General features: G+C 37.6%; 1 protein-coding gene and 1 long non-coding RNA gene across 21 annotated transcripts in view; one reads left to right on the forward strand and one right to left on the reverse strand.

The window, feature by feature from the left end:
• The window catches only part of ADGRL3 (adhesion G protein-coupled receptor L3), a 540,567-nt gene that overhangs the window by 276,521 nt on the left and 243,932 nt on the right, over positions 1–20,114 (forward strand). For 16 of the 20 annotated variants that reach the window (XM_087716492.1, XM_087716493.1, XM_087716494.1 and 13 more), the window contains exon 7: positions 16,124–16,138. The exons of the other annotated variants lie outside the window; for them this stretch is intronic. In XM_087716492.1, the coding sequence (XP_087572618.1) occupies positions 16,124–16,138 (15 nt within the window). The remainder of the gene's footprint in view (positions 1–16,123; positions 16,139–20,114) is intronic. 20 annotated transcript variants of the gene reach the window in all.
• LOC148045540 (uncharacterized) overlaps positions 1–20,114 on the reverse strand; it is a 99,812-nt gene that overhangs the window by 63,610 nt on the left and 16,088 nt on the right. The window lies entirely within an intron of this gene.

Genomic DNA, 20,114 nt, shown 5'->3' on the forward strand with positions numbered 1-20,114 from the left:
CTCCATGTCTCAAATCACAAGACAATATTGATTATAGGTGGTATTTGTAGTAACTCAAGGAATTCCTATTGATTCATATTTTCTGCTACTGTAGTTTTAAATTATTTTTAATAAATTCACTTATAAGAGGCAAAGCTCTACAGGAATGAACCTGTGTAGGTATGATTTGAGCAGTAAGATAGGGACATGAATTCCTATGAACAAAAAAAATAATAACGAATCACCCACAAATCTACAATACCATACAAGTTCAAGGGAAGATAACTTTGTTAATGTTTCTAGTAAACCTGAAGTAAAATAAAAAATCAGTTCAATATCATAAGCAGCTGTTGTTATGATATCAGTCAGGATATATAGAACCAATCCTAAATTGGGGCAGAACACTTACTGTATATAAAGTTACAATGACTACAAAATGCTGAAGTTCTTGATTTTAAGGAAAACTAAAATATACAAGCAAATATGTAGCAATAGCATTTAGACTTATATACCACTTCACAGTGCTTTACAGCTCTCTGTAAGCGGTTTACAGACTCAGCATATTGCCCACAACAATTTGGGTCCTCATTTTACCCACCTTGGAAAAATGAAAGGCTGAGTCAATGTTGGGCCTGGTGAGTTTCGAACTGCCAAATTGCAGAAGTAGCCTGCAGTGCTATATTGTAACCACTGTGCCACTGCAGTTCAGTACATTGGATTTTGAGAGTGCTGACTTTAATTCCATTAAAACAAAGCTAATTACCGGTAGGATTTCATGATAGTAGAAGCTAGTGTGTAAATGAGCTCAGGATGTTTGGAGTGCTTCAATTAAAGCAATACTAAAAGCCAAGCAGCAAATAGTTTCCCAATGAAATGGAGTGTCTGTACAAAAAGATTAATAAATATTGAAAACAGAAAAGAGCAAACAGATAAAGGACAAAGGAGGCAAAGTACATTTAGTAAGATGGAGAGAAAACTGAACTGGGAGAGAATTGGGCAACTATTTGAAGGGATATCAAAAAGTAAGACCTCTTCTTTATTATTGTATGATCAAGAAGTCAGGACAATCAATTTAAATCACAAAGAAAGCATTTTAATGGAGCATTCTAGCAGTAATTTGATGGTAGAACCAATTATCCAGTTAATGATGATCCCGTTTACTTAATGTGCTCAAGAAAAGGGGCAACCATCTCTGGTTAATGCTTTCAATCTTTAAATGCTTTAAATAGTCAGAGTTGTATTTGATAGTCCAATGACCCCTTCCAACTCTGTGATTCTAAAGAGATCACTAAGGAAGTTTACAGATAAAGAATTGCAGAGCAAACGCTCACAATGAGTAAAGATTAATGAGGAATACTAAGAACAACAAAAGCAAGACAAATAAATAATATACCAGCTGCTTCATGAAGATAGCAAAATATTAACTCATAAGTATAAAAAATAGCATCATTCAATTTCTTTGGCTCAACCCACTCCTATATGGGAATTTGTGTCCCCCCGCCCCATTTGTGTTGGACAGACTGAAGGAGCAGGATGCTAATTTGAGATTAAAAGATATATGTTTAGTCAATAACTAGTAATTCTGAATGAGTCAAATTTGTGGAACATGATTAATTGTATTCTAGGATACAGGAAAAAAGCCTGATGAACATTTTCTTCACTTGCATCATTATTTTTATATATAAATTTTGGAAACCAAGTTCTATGTTAATGATAAGAGAAAAAATGTGGTTCCAATCTTTTAAAATCTGAGAATAGAGAAGACTATGGATTGGTTGCTGTAGTATAATTTCTTCAAAATATTTTATTGATATTGATTGATCTATTGATCTATAAGCACAATAAAAACAGTGCAGTGTGTTGTGAAAAACATTTTGAGCTTGGAATATTTCTGAATTCAATAGCCATTTTAAGACCAAACTCTTTGGTCCTCTGGTTGCTTTCTTGACTAACTACTATTAGGCACATATTTAAAATACCCAGAAATGCTCTCTTTGTTGTGATTGGAGCTTGTGTATTTTTGAAGATTCCTGTTACTAATGTTTCTTTTGCAGATGTCTAATTTCACTTTCTGTTTTTCCATTGATTCCGTTGATTGATTAATAGCCAAACTGTATGCCGACTATTGTGATACTGTGAATAATAATGTCTTCTTTGCAAGTTTCAGCTCATTTTTATGTCACCTTTCCACTTATAAGAGTAACATTATTCCCAATACTCACTCACTTCCTTTATATCAGGATTATTTAACCTTTGGACCAAAAGCTGCACTTGGATTTGAGGTGACATCCAGGATACACATTACAAGACACAGGAAAAGAATGTGCAAAAAATTAAAAAGTTGGAAAGGGCAGGACAAAGAGTTCTACCATACATGCTCTCCATAGAAAATTTTTATTTTCCATTTTCATAACATATAAACACATGTATACTATTACATAATCAATATCATGTTGTATTATTAAGTACTTACATCAATTCAACTTACCATCAACTACCAAAGGAAAAAGAAAAAGAAAAACCCAGTTATTGGCTCTTCTGCTCTCCATACACCATATTTATACCTTATCCGACACTTTCTTCCCCCTCTCTCCTCCCCCTTTCTACATCCTGTCTTCCCTCCATCATTTTCTACTCTACTTCCCCTTCCTTTCTCCTTCTCCTCTCTCCCCTTACACCTCATCTTCCCCCTTCACCCTCTCTCCTATCCCTCTCTTCCTATCTTTCTTCTCTCCTCTGCTTCCCACTCTTCCTCTAATTCACTTGGTGTGTTTCAGCTTCTGAGCAAACTGCCTTTTGTGTTGATGGTATTTATAATTCCCTTTCAATATACATAAAAAATAGCAGTATACATGTACAATCATCCAACATCCCTCCTCCAACTTAGTAAACTCCACTCCCTCCCACCCTCCCCCCAACCCCCCAACCTTCCCCCACCCTGACTTCCCAGAACCAATACAAGGTATAAATCTTTAACAAAAACAGTTTAAGATATACTTAAAGAAAAAGTAGAAAGTTAATAACATCTTTGAATTGAGCTTAGCTCCTCCTTGCTAGGCTAACTATAAACAATTTGTATCATTTCTGATCTTAATCATAAGCTATCTGAAATTTCCTAGACCCATATTTATTTTGAATATAGTCAATCCATTTTTCCCAGTCTCGTTTATATCTCTCGTTTGAATTATCCTTGAGATATGCAAATATTTTAGCCATCTCTGCTAAGTTTGTGATTTTCAATGTCCATTCCTGGATAGTAGACAAATCTTCCTTCTTCCAGTATTGCGCCACCAACAATCTAGCTGCAGTTATCAAATGCAAAGTCAAGTTACTCTCTACTGCTGTACAGTCAGTAATTATACATAACAAAAAATAGGTGGGGGGTAAACTTTACCCTTTTTTTTAGAACATTTTGCATAATCCATCATATTTTTGTCCAGAATACCTTAACCTTTTTATAAGTCTACCATGTCATTTAATTTATATTGATGTTTTTTCCCAACCCGTAGCAAGGCATTCCCCAGAACATGACCTTTAAAATTCTCATCCACCTCTTTATTATACAGCAAACAAGCAGCCATATAGCAAATCATACCCTTCAATACTGAGCACTCCATCCCCTGCTAAATTAATCCAATCGCTTAACAATCCATGTTACCATACATGATGAAAACCACACCTTCAAAATTGAGGGTCTCCTAAGGATTTTCACAGACATGGCAGCAAATAGTAGTGAAGTATTTCAAGGCATCACAAACTGCTCCTCCAGGGAACCTATTTCTTTGCTACAGAATTGTATTCACAGATAATATATCCTATTGTTCCTCTATTTCACCAGGTGTCTAATGATGTGCAGTATTTATGTTCAGTTTTGTCATCAGGGACTTACATATCTTCCCCATTTTGATTCTGTTTTCTTCACCCTGCTTGTTCTATTCTTGTTCTTCGTTGCCTTCTTCACCAGCTATCACATCTTACCATAACTCACTTTCTAGAGACTTTCCTCATTCCACTGACTGTTACCATTTAGCATCAGTGAAAAACACTGTAGAAAGTTAGCCAGAAATTTGGACTCAGATTATACTGGTAGAGGACATTGTTCTCCTATTTATTCACTTATTGCTTTACATACATACATACATACATACATACATACATACATACATACATACATACATACATACATACATATGAATGATTTTATACCGTCTGACTTGTTCCAATTCTAACTAGCTCATAGCAAAAATTCAACAATATAAACATACCATAATCAAAAGGGAGATATAATAACAGTGCAATCATGTTTAAATTATTACTTTAATTATTCTTCAGAGTCATGCTCAATCTCTCTGCCTCAAGGACTTTTGTCTCAGTGTTTCAACCATATCTCAGAAGAGGAAGTGGCATTCTTCAGGGTACAATAGCAATAGCAATAGCAGTTAGACTTATATACCGCTTCATAGGGCTTTCAGCCCTCTCTAAGCGGTTTACAGAGTCAGCATATCGCCCCCACAATCTGGGTCCTCATTTTACCCACCTCGGAAGAATGGAAGGCTGAGTCAACCTTGAGCCGGTGAGATTTGAACCGCTGAACTGCAGATAACAGTCAGCTGAAGTGGCCTGCAGTACTGCACTCTACCCACTGCGCCACCTTGGCTCTTACAAACAAACAAACAAAAAGATTTTTTTCTAAAATACACCCACACTGGGTCACTTTCCAACCATAATAAAAAAAATTAACAAAGAATAAAATCAATATATGCCAAATTATATTTATAATCACAATGGAAATAATGCTGCATGTCTACAAAATCTCCACCTACTTACCATCTTATAAGATTTACAATAAGCCACCTTTCTGCCACTCTCAAAATCTGCTCACAACCACTTCCACCAATTAGTTTGCTCTGCAGAGGGGAGTGTGTTCCGTTAAATTCTGGACCAACGCCAGTACTTGAAATGAGGAAAAGGAAGCCCTGCCATAGAATTGCAATCATTCAGGCATTTATTGAATTAATAAATGCAGTGTCAATGTATAGGAATTGCTAAATTTGATAGAGCTTCAGTAAAAGTGATGGTTAGGCTGTCTCATTGTTGCCACTGTGCTTTAGAACAAAAACCACATCGAAATATGCAGGAAGGAATTCAGAGTACACTTAGTGATATTATGCAGTAATTCCTTTTTGTAAATGCTTTCTAGACACAAGGATATATCTTTTAAAGAAAACATTGCTTGTATTTAAATCAAGCACCAATCTTATTGACAGTTGCTTGAGAATAAGCCACATTAAAAATTGAGATTTTCTTCTGAGTTAGCATGTATAGGATTTATGCTATATTAGGTGGATTGAAGAGATTGCTTTGCAGTGCTATAAATAGATTTGGGATAATGACTACTATAAATATATTGTGAATGATATTTGCCATCATTTGGCTTTGGCTGCTGACTGTTGTGGAAGCAATCTGTGTCATCTGAATGATCAAATATTTGTTTGTTTCTTCTTCTGAAGTTTAAATGTGATCTGTCATAAGAAGGAAAACAGATTCTAGGGACACTCTTACAAAGGAGCATAGCTATGCTTTTGATTTGCTTTCTTTGAATGAAAGAATCACAGGTGATCAATTAGCTTAGCCAACAATGGTAATATATAAATAAAAAAGAGTGGGGATTGGAAGGCAATGTGGAGAAAAGGGTGGGGTGAGAGAATCAGGGTGTGCAAAGAGGGAGGGAGGATTATAACACACCTTTGAAGTGTTTAGCAGCGATGTGCATCCTTGTTCTAGGATTATCTTCAATAGTTGCATTTATGTCTATTAGCCATTGATAGAAAAAGCAGGTTGGTAGACCTATTTATGAATGGTATTTAGAAAATGCATCAGAGCAGGCTATGAGCACCTTCATGTTTTGGAAATTAATTCAGAAGTTGAATTAGCAACTTTTATTTGGTTGTGGTTTCTGCATTCCTAGTTAGTGCACAAGATTGAAGTGTTCACATGGTTTTGTTAGTATGCCTTGTTTTTGTTACAGGAGAGGTGGAAAAAGGACTTTGAGCACATAGGATCATATTTTCTTCCCATAATATGAATTTCCAAGCAGACAATTTTAAATAAAGCTTTATATCACATATGAAAGTATGCTTTTGGAATAGTTGAATAACTGAATTCGAGATCTGTATTTTAGGTTTTGTTATTGGAATGTTGTTATGATTTGCTTCTCTGCATTAATGATTTGCATTAATAAATGCCAAATATACAAAGGGGGAATATAATAAAAGAGCATGTGGAGAAAATGAATTGCATGTGGAAAAGGACAGTGTGAGCGAAGAGGAAGAACGTTTGACTTTGTTTCTTTTATCTGGATTAATGGAATTTGGAGTGTGGGATGACTGGTATTTTCCTGCGTGGAAAGAAAAGGAATACTGAGACTGGGCTGTATTTATATATGGCAGAGATGTGACTGTAGAACAGGGCTGTCAAACTCATGGCCCGTGGGCCAGATGTGTCACATGCTGGCCACACCCATGCCCAGTTTAGCGAAGGGAGGAAGTTGCAATATGTCATGTGACGCCTCTTAAGATGTGAGTCTGACACCCCTGCTGTGGAAAGAGAAGATGCTGAGTGAATCTCAGAGAATCCAGATTAGTTGGAAATAAAATATGCGGGAAGTGGAGGAAGTATATGTAGAGCAGTATGTGAAAAAAGAAACAATGGAGTTCAACTTGGTGTCTTGTATACAGGAGTAATTTATATGTGAGTGTGCAGAAAAGAATAATGTCTAGAATGTTCATCTAGGGTGGGAATTATAAATGAGAGAAAAGATGGCACAGGTGGTAATAGGTCAGAGATGGGTTGCTCCTGGTTCAGCCGAACCGGTAGTGGTTTTTGGCCTGGATCACAGAACCGGCAGTGACCCAAGTTGGTCATGCCCCTGAACTGATTCCTTGGTCCCTGCTGCCGTTGCCAGCATATTGCTTTGTAGTGTGTGTGCATGCACAGTTCATTGTAAATTGTTCTGCGCATGCGCGAAGAACAATTTACATTGAACTGCGCACGTACAAGCAAAGCGAGTGCAAAGCGAACCGGTAGTAAAACTGGGAGCAATTCACCTTTGAAATAGGTATATTAGGAAACAGTATTCTTGCAGTGAGGATGTGTTCCCTTTAGGGAGAGGAGATTATGTGTTTGTAGATGTGGAGCAGTGCGATGGATGTGTGTGGAAATGGGGGAGGGGTTTTGTGTATATCATGCCATACTGGAATGGAGAATCTATGTAGGAGATGGTAGTATCTATGGAGGTGAAATGGGACAGAGTAGCATGTGGAATGAATATTGAATGACTGCAGGGATGCATTGGGAGGGAAGTCAGAAAACATGCAAACAAAGTGTAAGCAGAGGTCTTAACTATATTCACCAAGCTATTAATTTGTAAGTTGCAGGGCCCTCAGGAACTAATGTCTTTCACATGAATTAGGTCATATGGGATTTGACACCATATTTGTTTCATTGCGTGCTACAGTCAGCTTGTGCTGCTTGACTAAAATTTATTTAAATGGCTTTGGGCCATTTAGGTGACCTTGTTCACTTGGAAAACGCTAAGAGATTGTGTATTTTGCTTCAGTGAAGTGATTCAGGTGATCTCAAATTGTTTTGCATGAAGCTCCTAAGCAGGACTTCAAGGCTCACCTCCCACCCTGTCCCAGATTTATTCATTTGCCAGATATGCTGGCCAGAAGCCATAAACAGCCTGTTGAGAATTTTGGCATTGTGAATCAGAGGTTTGAAGGCATGCTCAGCTATTTTCCCTAATTTGGATTTTTTGCAGGCACAAAGGAGGTGCCAACAATGAGGGGACTCTGAACCCTTGGTAGCCCAGGCTGGGATAGCAAAGATCCTGGACAGCCTATTATGTGCAGCTGTAGTGATGGTGCACCTTCCCTCAAGGATACAGCAGCATCTGTGTCATAATTTGTACTGCAGTCATATACTCCAAAACACCCTTGATGTGGATTGGAAAGTTGTGGCAATGTGGCATGGTTGACCAAGTAGCTGCAATGTAAGCAGCAAGCTTAGAGTCACCAGTGGTTTGCTACTAGAGGGAAGAGGGAAGAGCCTTGAGGGAGTGGAGGAAGAGTTATTACTAAGACTGAGGTGAGATTTAAAAAGGACTGAGTCTAGGGCAGGAATGTAATTAGCCCCTCATTCTCATGAAGATAAAAGGCGGGAGAGAATTCTGTTACTATAGTTTTACAATAAAAATACATAGTGACCAGGGGTGGGTTTCACCCGGCATTACTGCCGGTTTGCTCATGTGCATGCATGCGCAGTTCAATGACCTACAGGACATGGCTTCCTAATCTGACCAGCCACAAAGGACTGACAGTTCTGGGATACCATATAGTCTGTCAGAATCCTTGCACATAGCCTTGCATGGATCATCCCACAAAGTCCATGGTGCTGCTGCCCAGCTTCACGGTTGTTATGTATATGAGGAGGTTTGGAACTACCCTTAGGAAACCCCTCAGCCACCACTTTGGGAAAAGTCTCCTCTGAACTTTCTCCAACAAGCCCCTCTCAACTTACTCTCAGGCTGCAAAGCAGTGCTTCATTCAGAGCTGTATGTATCAAAGCATTTCTTTAAAGCTTTGCATAATCATAGAAATATCCTTCATGATCGCGTCTAAGTCTTTCATTGCCTTTCTGCCTAGGATTAAAACTGTTGTTTACTTCTTCAGCACTTTCTCCATTTTTATCTATTTTTGAGCTCCAGAAAATAAAGCTATCTCTCTCCTTTAAATCTTATCATCAGCTACAAGTTGACTATGCATGCAGTTTTATGTCTTTAAAATAAAACTTTTTTTTAAACTTTCATAATGCACTATTTTAAATTCTTTTTACTTTTGAACAATGTTCCAGCCTCTGAATATATCAGACTGTCATTGTTCTGGCTAGTTGTGGTCTCTTTCATTCTTATGCTTTCATTCTTATACTTTATACATTATACTTTAAGATATTCAGAAATGGACACATATCATTGCTTCATTCTCTTTTCTTTTCTGGTTCTCCAAATTCAGTTTTTATAGCAACTTCTTGTCTTTATAAAGGCTGCTAAGAAACATAATTAGAATTTATGGCATTCATATGAACCTTAGTGTGTTTCTCATTCTAACAATTTAAAAGTGGTGATAGTTAATAAAGATAAATCTCCATACATTATTTTTCTATTACCCATCTTAAGTTATCTATCCAATTTCATTTTTTCTGTCTTTTCTGAAATCTTATGTTCTTTGGCATTTTGTCTCTCTGTATGTAGCTCTATTCTTCCGAATAACATTCTAACAAAAAATGTCTAAAGAATTAATCTAATTTGCACAATCTCTTACATTTCTGTGGTTTGGTTAAGCATATAAATCAATATTTTCCAATTTCTGGACCCCAAATATCATTTTTACACTTTTTACACATAGAATTATTAGTACTTTGACTGCCTCTTCTCCTGAAATTCTGAATAGTTCTGTGGGTTTTCCTGCCTGATACTTTCCTATTTGATAGCTAGTTTCTTAGCTGTACTGACTCACTTTTTAATGGAGTCAGCTCCTGAATATATATATTCTTTCTACAAATGTTTCTGTCATTCTGTAAGCCCATTTGAAAAGGGTTCAGTATAATCTTCCTTTAACCTCATTTGCCTCTTTCAGATCTTTTCAGTGAGCACTCTTTAGTATTCCTATATTAACTGTAGATCCTCTTGTGATTTCTCTGATCTTCTCTCATTTCCCTTTCCTTTTTTATATTCTTCTGTTTGTTGACATGCTTTGATTAAGCGATCATTCCTAGCCCCACTTTGCTTTATAGTTGAAAGTCTCTGTTCAGTCATTGTATAGCCCTGTTGCCCAAGGCTATCCTGATAGCTTGTTTTGAAAGTCACATCAATCTTTTCCTCTTGGGAATACTCACTTACTCCCATAACGTTTCAGGTTCTTTTTCATATAAGGAAGTGTACTCAATTTGTTCTTTACATTGACTTTATATTCTAACTACATATTTTTCAAGTTTGTCTTTCTGGAACACCTACTCTCATTAATGTAACATGGTTTATTTATTCAGCATCCTGTCAGCTTCAACTGAAATGTGGTTTTGGTCATAAAATCAGCTCAAGGAACCATAACAGAATAAAATTATGATAAATACACATAATATAAATAGAAACCTACAGCTTTGCACAACTAGAAAAGCCCCTTGGCTCCCAATATCCTTTGTTTTCAAGTTGCTTTAAATCATTCCAGCCTAACTTGAACCTTATGGATGGAGGCTGTTCTATAAAAATGGGGAGCATTATAGAAAATGTGGGGGAGTGTTACAAAGCATTACACACCTCTGACCTAAGGACTGTGGTGTATCCTGAGCTTCCCTATCTCGGATGCACTTCAGAATAGGTAGCATCCAAAAGGCAGTTCTGAGGATACCTTGGCATCAGTGACGTGCGGTGAGGTTTATGGCTGATGAGGCACTGACATAGTGGTGGGTTTCAAATTTTTTTAGACTTGCGGACTTCAACTCCCAGAATTCCACAGCCAGGCATGCTCAGTTCCGATTTAAAGCAACAGCATTTGTTTTTCTCCTTTGCAAAAAAGTTTTCTTCATTCTTTTTCTTCTCCCTCCCCCTTCTTCCTCCCTCTCTCCCTCCCTCCCCCCTCTCTCAAACAGACACACGCACACAGAGGAGTTGGATTGGACTATCTCTCCTACCCCCTTCCCTCTCTCACTCTCTCTCAAACAAACATAAACACAGAATTGGATTGGATATATTTTCCAATGGCTTGAAAGCAGCTCCTCTGCCATACCCCCCCTCCCAATTCCCCTCCACCATTGCAAATACAGCCTGCTGCCTGGGTGGGAAATGCCTGAAACGCAATAAAGCCCACCCACCCACTCACCTCCTGCTTGCAGGCTGGGGTGAGAGAAGAGGCAGAGAAGCCGGAGGGGAGCCGATCCGAGCCTTTGATTGCAGGCGGAGCCACGTTGCCTTTTCAAACTTGTAATCAGTGAAGCTGGGCTTATATAGTTTTATCCAGCGCTCTCTCTCTCTCTCTCTCTCTCTCTCTCCCTCTCTCTCTCTCTGTGTGTGTGTGTGTGTTTGAAAAGGCAACGTAGCTCTGCCTGCAATCAAACTACACTTGGGGAGGGATCTGCACTTGAGGATGAAGTTTGAATTCCTCCCCCTTCCTCCGACCCACACGTACATTTTCCAGCTGTTTCAGAGAGGATTTCAACTCTGCTCTTGCCTGCCATCATGAAAAGAAAAAAAATGTAAAAGGAAAAAGGCAAGAGCTGAGGTCAGGTTGAGCTAGTTGCTGCCAGAGTCACCGTGGATGACTCTGCTTAACTGTTTAAAAAAGCCTCTAAAAAGCGCCCTCTACAGGAGGAGGCAGGAGAACGACGGCTTTTAACCCTTGCTTAACTCTGCTTGAGTGATCATAAAACGCCTAAAGTCAGACTAGATAAGGCACATCGTTCTCCTGTCTCCTGTAGAGGGTGCTTTTTTAGAGGCTTTTTTAAACAGCTGCAGTTGTAAAGTAAACCTACTGTTCACTATAGACATTTTTGCTAAAAGATGAAAATGCATCCTGATTTTCAGCAAAATACCATAAAGGTGCCAGGTAAACTGCAAACATCCATAAATAAAGGCTGTTGCCAAGAGCCCAACATGCAGTTCCATGACCGGGGGTGGGGGGGGTGGGTGGAGGCCATCAGAACATTGGAACTGAGTTGTAAGTATCCTTGGGCAGGTCCATTGTATCTTCAAACATTCACTAAGCAAATGTTAATAAATCAAGGACTATCTGCCTATGTATATGCAGACATTCTGTGAAGCAGTAAATGAGAATCCGCTTTTAGAAAGTGGTGGAGTCTGTTTTGTCTTTTCTATATTAAAAGATACCTGATAAATTAAAAGAAGTACTGAACTTTCAGTTGCAGGACAATCTACATGGATTGCAAGACTTTTTTTTGGACTTCAGGAATTAATGGAAAAGAAAATCATTTGATTTGTATTTTTAATGCAATACAGTTAGTCCTCGAATTACAGTGATTTGTTTAGTGTCTGTTCGAAATTACAACAGCACTAAAAAAGTGACTTCTGACAAATTTTCACACTTATGACCATTGCATCATCCCCATGGTCACATGATTTCCATTCAGATGCTTAAACAGGGTGGCTCATATTTATTATGGTTGCAGGTCATGTGACCATCTTTTGCGACCTTCTGACCTGACAAAGTCAGTGGGGTAGCCAGATTCACTCAGGCTAATTCACTGTTGACTGCCAGGAGTTCGATTCTGACCGACTCAAGTTTGACTCAGCTTTCTCCTTCCAAGGTCAGTAAAATGAGGACCCAGATTGTTGGGAGCAATGTGCTGATGTTATAAACTGCTTAAAGAGGGCTGCAAAGCACTCTGAAGTAGTATATAAGTCTAAGTGCTATTGCTACTAATTTAACAACTGCAGGGATTCACATAATAAATGTGGCAAGAAAAGTCATAAAATGGGACAAAACTCACTTAACAAATTTCTCACTTAGGAACATACATTCTGGGCTCAATTGTGGTCATAAGTCAAGGACTAGCTGTACAATCTAATTTACAGTTTACAAACCAATATGCAAATGAAAATTAACATTCATTTTTGTACTTCACTTTTATCAATGCACAGTAAGTATAGTAGAAGACCCGTTTAACATATTTTTAACATATGTTTAACATATAGGACTAAAATATTTAGTAAGGATGAGGAAAAAAATCAGGAAATAGATTAAAATAAAAAAATATCATTCCTTCCCAGACAGAATTGTGTAAGGAACCTGGCTCATTTTAAATATTTGTTCCTCTCACTAGCTTTTTAGATCTTGAGTTGTGCTGCTTGTAATACTAGGGGTTCAGCAGTTGCATATATGGGAAGAAGAAATAATGCACTGAGAAATTAAACAAACATAAGGCAACAAGACCTGAGGAGGAACGATGACTATATATGCCAAATCTGCTTCCTTCGTGTCCTGTCTTCTAAGTGACCTGCTAAGGAAATGAGTTTGTTTTATACAATAATGAAGCAAAAGGAGACTTCTGAATCAAAAAATGCAGAATACAGTCCGGTCTCATGTGTGCTTCCATAACAATCTCCATGCATGCTTGTTAGCCATAAGAGTGAGTACTAGCTCCCAGTCTCCCAATTGCCTCTAATTGGATAATCCCAGGCACTCATTGTGATATAATCTATCAAAGCTCTCATGTTCTCAGTTCTTGCTGCCTTTCCTGGTTAAATAGCCTGCCGCTTTAAAATTCTGTTGTTAGATTTCCTCTCAGCATTCTGTATTACGTTCACAATATTTAGCTGCCTTTGGGGGTTTGCTTTTTCCTTCCATTTGTGTCTGATTGATCTCAAAATCTCAGAGATCTCCTAGGTAGGCCCCTTCTGTTTTCTTCCCAGGGTTTTCAGAAGTGCCTTTGCCTCCTTCCCAGGGCTGAGAGAAACTAACTAGCCCAAAGTCACCCAGCTAGCTTCATGCCTCCGATGGCACTAGAACTCAGGTTTCCTTGTTTCTATTCTGATGCTTTACACCAGGGGTGTTAAACCCGCAGCCCATAGGCCATGGGACTGGCCATGGCCACCACCAGTTTAGCAAAGTGGGAAAAAGTTGTGATGCATCACATGACAATGTGTTGTTGCGAGTTTGACACCCCTGCTTTACACCAAACTGGCTCTTTACAGGTTGCTAACTGGGAATGGCGAGAGAGGATGTTTGAGACAAATGTGCTTGGAAGCATTTCTTTGGTCCCCAATTTCCCATTTGGTTCTTAGAATAGAGTGTGTCGTCCCTCCCCTCCCCCCACTTCTCTCTTATTGCTTAGTATTCCAAACTACCAATTGGGTAAATACTGTATTTTTCAGAGTATAAGATGCACATTTTTTCCTCAAAAAAGAGGCTGAAAATCTGGGTGCGTCTTATACATCAAATACAGCATTTTTTGCCTCCCAAAGCCCTGTCCCATCACCAAAATCACCATACATACCCTTATGGAGGCTTTCAGAGAGCTCCTGGGGGCTGGGGAGGACAGAAATGAGCGAAAAGCGGGCCATCCCAGCCCCCAGCAGCACTCTATAAGCCTCCATAAGGCTATGCATGCAATTATTTTTTTCAAAAAAACGGGCCCATTTTCGCCAAAAACAGGCCGTTTTTTGCTCATTTTTGCCCTCCTCTGGAAGCCCCCTCCCCCCAAGGCTATTCATGTCTTTTTTGGGGGGGGAATTTTCTTTTCCTTTTGGAAAGCTATTTAACTGATTGATGAGAATTACATTGATCAAGTGCTGTGCCAGCAAAAACGCCTACCTATCAACTGTATTTCTCTCTATCTCTCTATTTCTCTCTCTCTATCCCTCTACCTACCAACTTACCTATTCTCTCTCTCTCCCTATCTACTTTCTCTCTATATATCTCTTTTTATTTCTCTCTCTATCCCTCTACCTACCTACCTACACTCACTCTCTCTCTATCTCTTTCTATTTCTCTCTCTCTCTATCCCTTTATCTACCTACCTACCCAACTACTCACTCTCTACCTACCTACCTACCTACCTACCTACCTACCTACTGTATTTCTCTCTCTTTCTCTCCCTCTCTATCCCTTTATTTACCTACCTACTTTTTTTTTATTTGCCTCTTCAAAACCTTGGTGCGCCTTATACTCCGATGCGTCTTATACTCATCCATAAACACAATTTTAGAATTTGGTTCAAAATATTATTTCATTACTAATTCATTAGCAATAGATACTGTTGCTTTACAGTTTCTGAAAAAAAATCTTGTTGTTTATTTGAGTGTTTTATCATCACCATAAAGCCATTTACACATATAGAATCTTGTAAGCTGGGTGCTATGCTTCTTATTCTCATTTATGCTCATGAAACATTAAATTGATATGCTCCTCCACATACATGCACATACATGCAATTCTGTGCACATGGGACTCTATAGGCTATATCTTTAAAAATATGGTACTTATTAACATTCTTGGCCAGGACTTATCATCCAAGAACTCCATGCCAGCTTGACCTTGGGCCAGTCATACTCTTTCAGCCCAACTCCCCTCACGGGGTTGTTGTGAGGAAAATATGATGAAGAAGGTGAATATCTTAGCAGTCATGATTTTTAAATATAATAAAGGCAGGATATTAATAAGCAAGCTCCAGGCCAGTTGCTGAGTCTAGTGTCACAATTCATTATTTTTAACACACTTCCCTGTTTTGGAACAAGAATTCTTTGTGACTTTATCTGCCTGTATGTTCACTATGATTAGAAATAGAGAATATGGGCATTATTTAAATATAAGCTCAGAAGTTTTCCTTTGTCATTTTAATATAGGACTATATACTGCCATTTTTCCATCCTTACATTCTGATTTTGACATTGCATAGAAAACCTTTTAATGTCTGCAACAGTCTAAAACCTGTTAAAATCCTTTAAATTATGTTGTATCTGTGCTTTGTGCTTTTTCTAAATCAATTCCTATTATTAGTTTGTGAAAACTGTGTATCATTAAGAAAGTGATTACTTAATGCACTTATAAATCATTTTATATTGCTTAATTGATGGATAGTAAAAAAAATATCATTCATTACATACATAAAGAATTCATTACTAAAAAGCTGAAGTTTTTATATAATATTGTGTTGGTTTTTTTTCTGATTAAAATGCAGGAAGAAATATGTTGTTTACTAATGTAATGCTATTGGAGGTTGCAGGCTATGACATCTTTTCGGGAATATATTCTCATTTGGAGACAATTCCTGGAATTAATGTAATTAGGGGTTTTCAGTCATTATAGGATCCTAAAACTTTTCACATTAAAATTAATACAAGTTTTATAATGGTGTTAATGGTTTCTTGGAAATGATGCTGCATGCCTTTTAACACTGTAATGTACTTTTTTTTTAATTTAAAGACCTTAGATCTTAGATACATCATGTTCACAAACTGTAACTGAAAATGAACCAGAGGCTAAACTTCAATGCAACAGCAAAGATGTCTGCTCAGTACAGTACCATTAATCTATTTCTTTTTCTCTTTCTTGCTTTTCTTCTTTCTCTTCAATAGAAGTGGAACAAAAAGGTAATTAAATAGCTTTCACCTGTTTTATACATATACTCATTCTAAGCAATTCGGGGATAAAATGTTAAATGTTTGAATGTTAGTTGAAGCTCTTTCATCATTAACCTACACCACTTTAATCTCTTTTATTAAAGATTTGGTCAGGGAAGGAGTGGCTGCTATTTAATACTAACATCTCATCTTTTTGCAAGAAATGTTTAATAGTACCATTCTTCTTTCCTACAGATTGTTTTAACAATTATAATGTATTCCTTCTGCTTCCTCACAATTTATGGGAAGCACATGAAATAATTTGCAAGAATACTCACATATTGTAGTATTGAAAATTGTTTTTGTATAATATTTAATAATAAACATTAAAGGGTACAATCTCATGCATGCCTACTTATAAGTAACTTTTTGAACTTCAGTGGTATATTTTTTTGAGTGTGTACAAGCTATAGCTTCGAAGTATAAATTGAATGAAGAAGGGTTTGAATAATTCTTGTCCAAAAATTGCAAACTAAATTTTCTGTACTCTATGTGGTTTGATGCCTAGTACAGTTGGACAGACAGAAAGACCAAGACTACACTGCCTAGTTTATTCTCTCCAGCTTACAATCTGTGTTCACTTGACCCAAGGCTCCCACTTTTGGGAGAGTTTGGATCTATAAGTACATAGAAAACATGTATTTCTGCATTTGAGTGTATGCTGTACAAACTTAATATAGATTTTTAAAGATCTATGACAAAGTTGATTGGTATACTTATTACACATTTTGTTGTTGAAGTTTCCATTATCAAAACCATGAAAAAATATAATAGTACAGTATCACTTATTTAATAATGAATCTATTTATGCACTTACTTGCTTATTTTACTCATTTATTTATTATTGTTTGAAACTGACCCCTGCAGTTCTCAGGGCAATGAATAATCCGTTGAAATCATATTAAGAAAAACAAAGCAATATAAAAGAAAGCATAGGAATTGTCAGTGCAAAATCACCAGCGACAATAAAAAGACGTAACATTAAATTTATCTATAAACTCACACTAATGAAGCAGGCCATAAAAAAAGTTCTAAAACCACTAAAATTGTTTTTAAATGCTGGCAATAGAGAGCACTAAAAAAAAAAACAATATAGATGCCAGGCAAAGGCATTTTAGAAACAGGCCATCAACTCTTTTGTGACTTCCCTTCTTTGGTGAGAGCAGATTGAGATACCTATAAATTTTTGAAGGCCCAAATGATTCTTCAGGATACATCCTTTAATGCTGTTTTGTCTAGACTGAATCCTAGTTTATTAGCTCTTGAATTGATTCTTTATTCTGCTTCTGAATATCAATTGCCTTATTTGTATTAGGAAAGGAGGACTGGGTGTCACCGGCAGCATATTGGTAATGATATGCATGTTTAAAACCTCAGGAAATAAAGTCCGGAGGAACCCATTTCATAATTTCCCTGAAATAAACAATCGTCTCCTAAGTGCCACTTTTGGAATTAGCTTTCCAAATCGGAGGGGAACCATTGTGCTAACTACTTCTTCATCCCAATTTGTTCATAAAGTGAATGGGATTAAAAAATACATCTTTCTTTGAAATTATATTTTTTTAAAAAAAATTGAAAGAAAGAGAAGTTAACTTTCCAAATAGTAGCATGAAAGCTGAAAGTTCTGTTCCTACCTTGAGCTGCTATTGCATTTCCATTCTTTTTTGGAGGAACAAAGGATATTTGCTGAGAATACTCAGGTCCAGGGATCCTTGGAAATTCAGTCTGACCCTAAGGGTTTGATCTAAGGCAGTGGTCTCCAACCTTGGCAATTTTAAGACCTGTGGACTTCAACTCCCAGAGTTCCTCAGCCAGCTTTGCGGGCTGAGGAACTCTGGGAGTTGAAGTCCACAAGTCTTAAAGTTGCCAAGGTTGGAGACCACTGATCTAAGGCATGGCTTTTGGCTTGCCTGGGCCACTTTGACTGAAGATAAATTGTCTTGGGCCACATAGAAAATATAACTAACAATCACCTAATAATGTTAAACATTTACAATCTTGTGGGGCTACATTTTTAGCTGTCCAGGACCATATGTGACCCTCGGGCCATAGGTTGGACAGCCCTGATCTACAGCCCTATATAGAATTAAAAAATGTCTTCTGATTCCTTGAGCCAATCACAAGGTAGTAAAAGTAAAGCAAATTAGGAAAGCCTGGTCTAAACACCAACACCAACTCCTCCCTACACTCAACTAAATATTACATTATTTACTTAGAATTAAGGTTCAAAGCAAGCAGGCTTAGGATGAAAATTGCTGTTGGAAGAAACCAAACATTTGGAGGGAATCATTTCCAAATAGAAAGAAGCCCAAAATTCACTATAGTAGCTGCAAAAGGAAGAGACAAAGCTGTCATTTCCCCTCAGTATTTTTCACCTCAGAAGACGCCATAGAGTATGAGAAACACTTCTCACCCCCAATGGTATCTGGCAAACCAAGTAACCTTGCCTTATTCCTCAGGCAACTGTAATTCCAGGGATGTGCAATTCTGATTGGCTTGAGGACCAAACACAATAAACAGGAACAGGGCTGCCATCAGGAACTCTAGAGGGTGAAATGGGTGTCTTGTATGTCAATTGGGAGTTGGTCAGTGGGAAAGGCTGGAAAAGGACCAAAGAGGTCAGCATCTTTGCCATTTTCTAAATGGAGCTGACTTAGAATTGGAATATTGACATAAATATACTGAGTAAAATTATTTTTCAGCCTTGGCTGTGGCTGAGATCAGAGCTCTTACAAAAGTCTTGGCATCTCAGTTTCAATATTAACATATAATTGTTTTTGACATGCCCGTCTTAATGCCAAGTTGACCCTTTAGTGAGAGATTGGCCTCAATAGGTAAGACTCTGCTATACAGTTTATGTGGGAACACTTCTTCTGCTCATGCTTTGCTTTGGTCCTTCCAATCCAAGATGATGCTACATTCATTCTTTGAGTGTCGTATAAAAATAATGACTGAGAGCCTTGCAGGCTCAGGTAGGAAATTTTTGAAGATGGATTAATGCTGTAAGAAAATTCCCTTTCTGCTTCAGTTGCAAACACTGAATAAGGATTGTATAAGGATTGTCCTAAGGACCAAAACAGGAGAGGAAAGGATTTGCAGGCCATACCTGCTAATTTCCATTAATTGACACATACATCCCAGCTGATGCTGTTTGTATTTCTATAAATCAACATATTAAATACAAACACAAATTTTGTGTCATACCTAGTTTTACTTATTTAATAACTGTATACAAAAAATATTTCTTATCCGAACGAAAAATACAATAACATAATGCAATGGATTACATTCTGAAAATTTAAGTACAGGTAGTTCTCAACTTATGACAACAACTGGGATCAAAATTTCCATTGCTAAGCAAGGCAGTTCAGTGAGTCACACCCAATTTTACAATCTTTTTGCCATGGGTGTTAAGCAAATCACTGCAACTGTGGTCGCTAAGCAAACTTAGTTTTCCCCATTGATTTTGCTGGTTGAAGCTGGTTGGCAAAGTCGCTAATGATGATCACATGACCCCGGGCCACTGCAACCATCATTGCCAAGTGTGCAAATTTTGATCATGTGACTATCAGAATGCTGTGATACTTGCAAGTGCAAGGACTGATCATAAATTATTTTTTTCAAGGCCATTGTAACTTTGAGTGATTGGTAAATGGATGGCTATAAGCAGTGGTGGGATTCAAATAATTTAACAACCAGTTCTCTGCTCTAATGATTTCTTCCAACAGCCAGTTCACCTAATTGCTCAGAAAGTTAACAACCGGTTCTCCTGAAATGGTGCGAACTGGCTGAATCCCACCACTGGCTATAAGTCAAGGACTACCTGTACAATCATGTAGCAAAGTTGGCATTTTAAAATGTTTCTTAAAAAGAAATGGAATTATATCTAAAATCATATTTTGGTATTGGAGGGAAATAATATTAGTCACAAGATCTGTGGAATGAA

The sequence above is a fragment of the Thamnophis sirtalis genome, unplaced genomic scaffold (genome assembly GCF_051295495.1).
Source record: "Thamnophis sirtalis isolate CommonGarterSnake01/CBP01778 unplaced genomic scaffold, rThaSir2_p1.2 scaffold_5, whole genome shotgun sequence".
In the NCBI taxonomy this organism is placed as follows: Eukaryota; Metazoa; Chordata; class Lepidosauria; order Squamata; family Natricidae; genus Thamnophis; species Thamnophis sirtalis.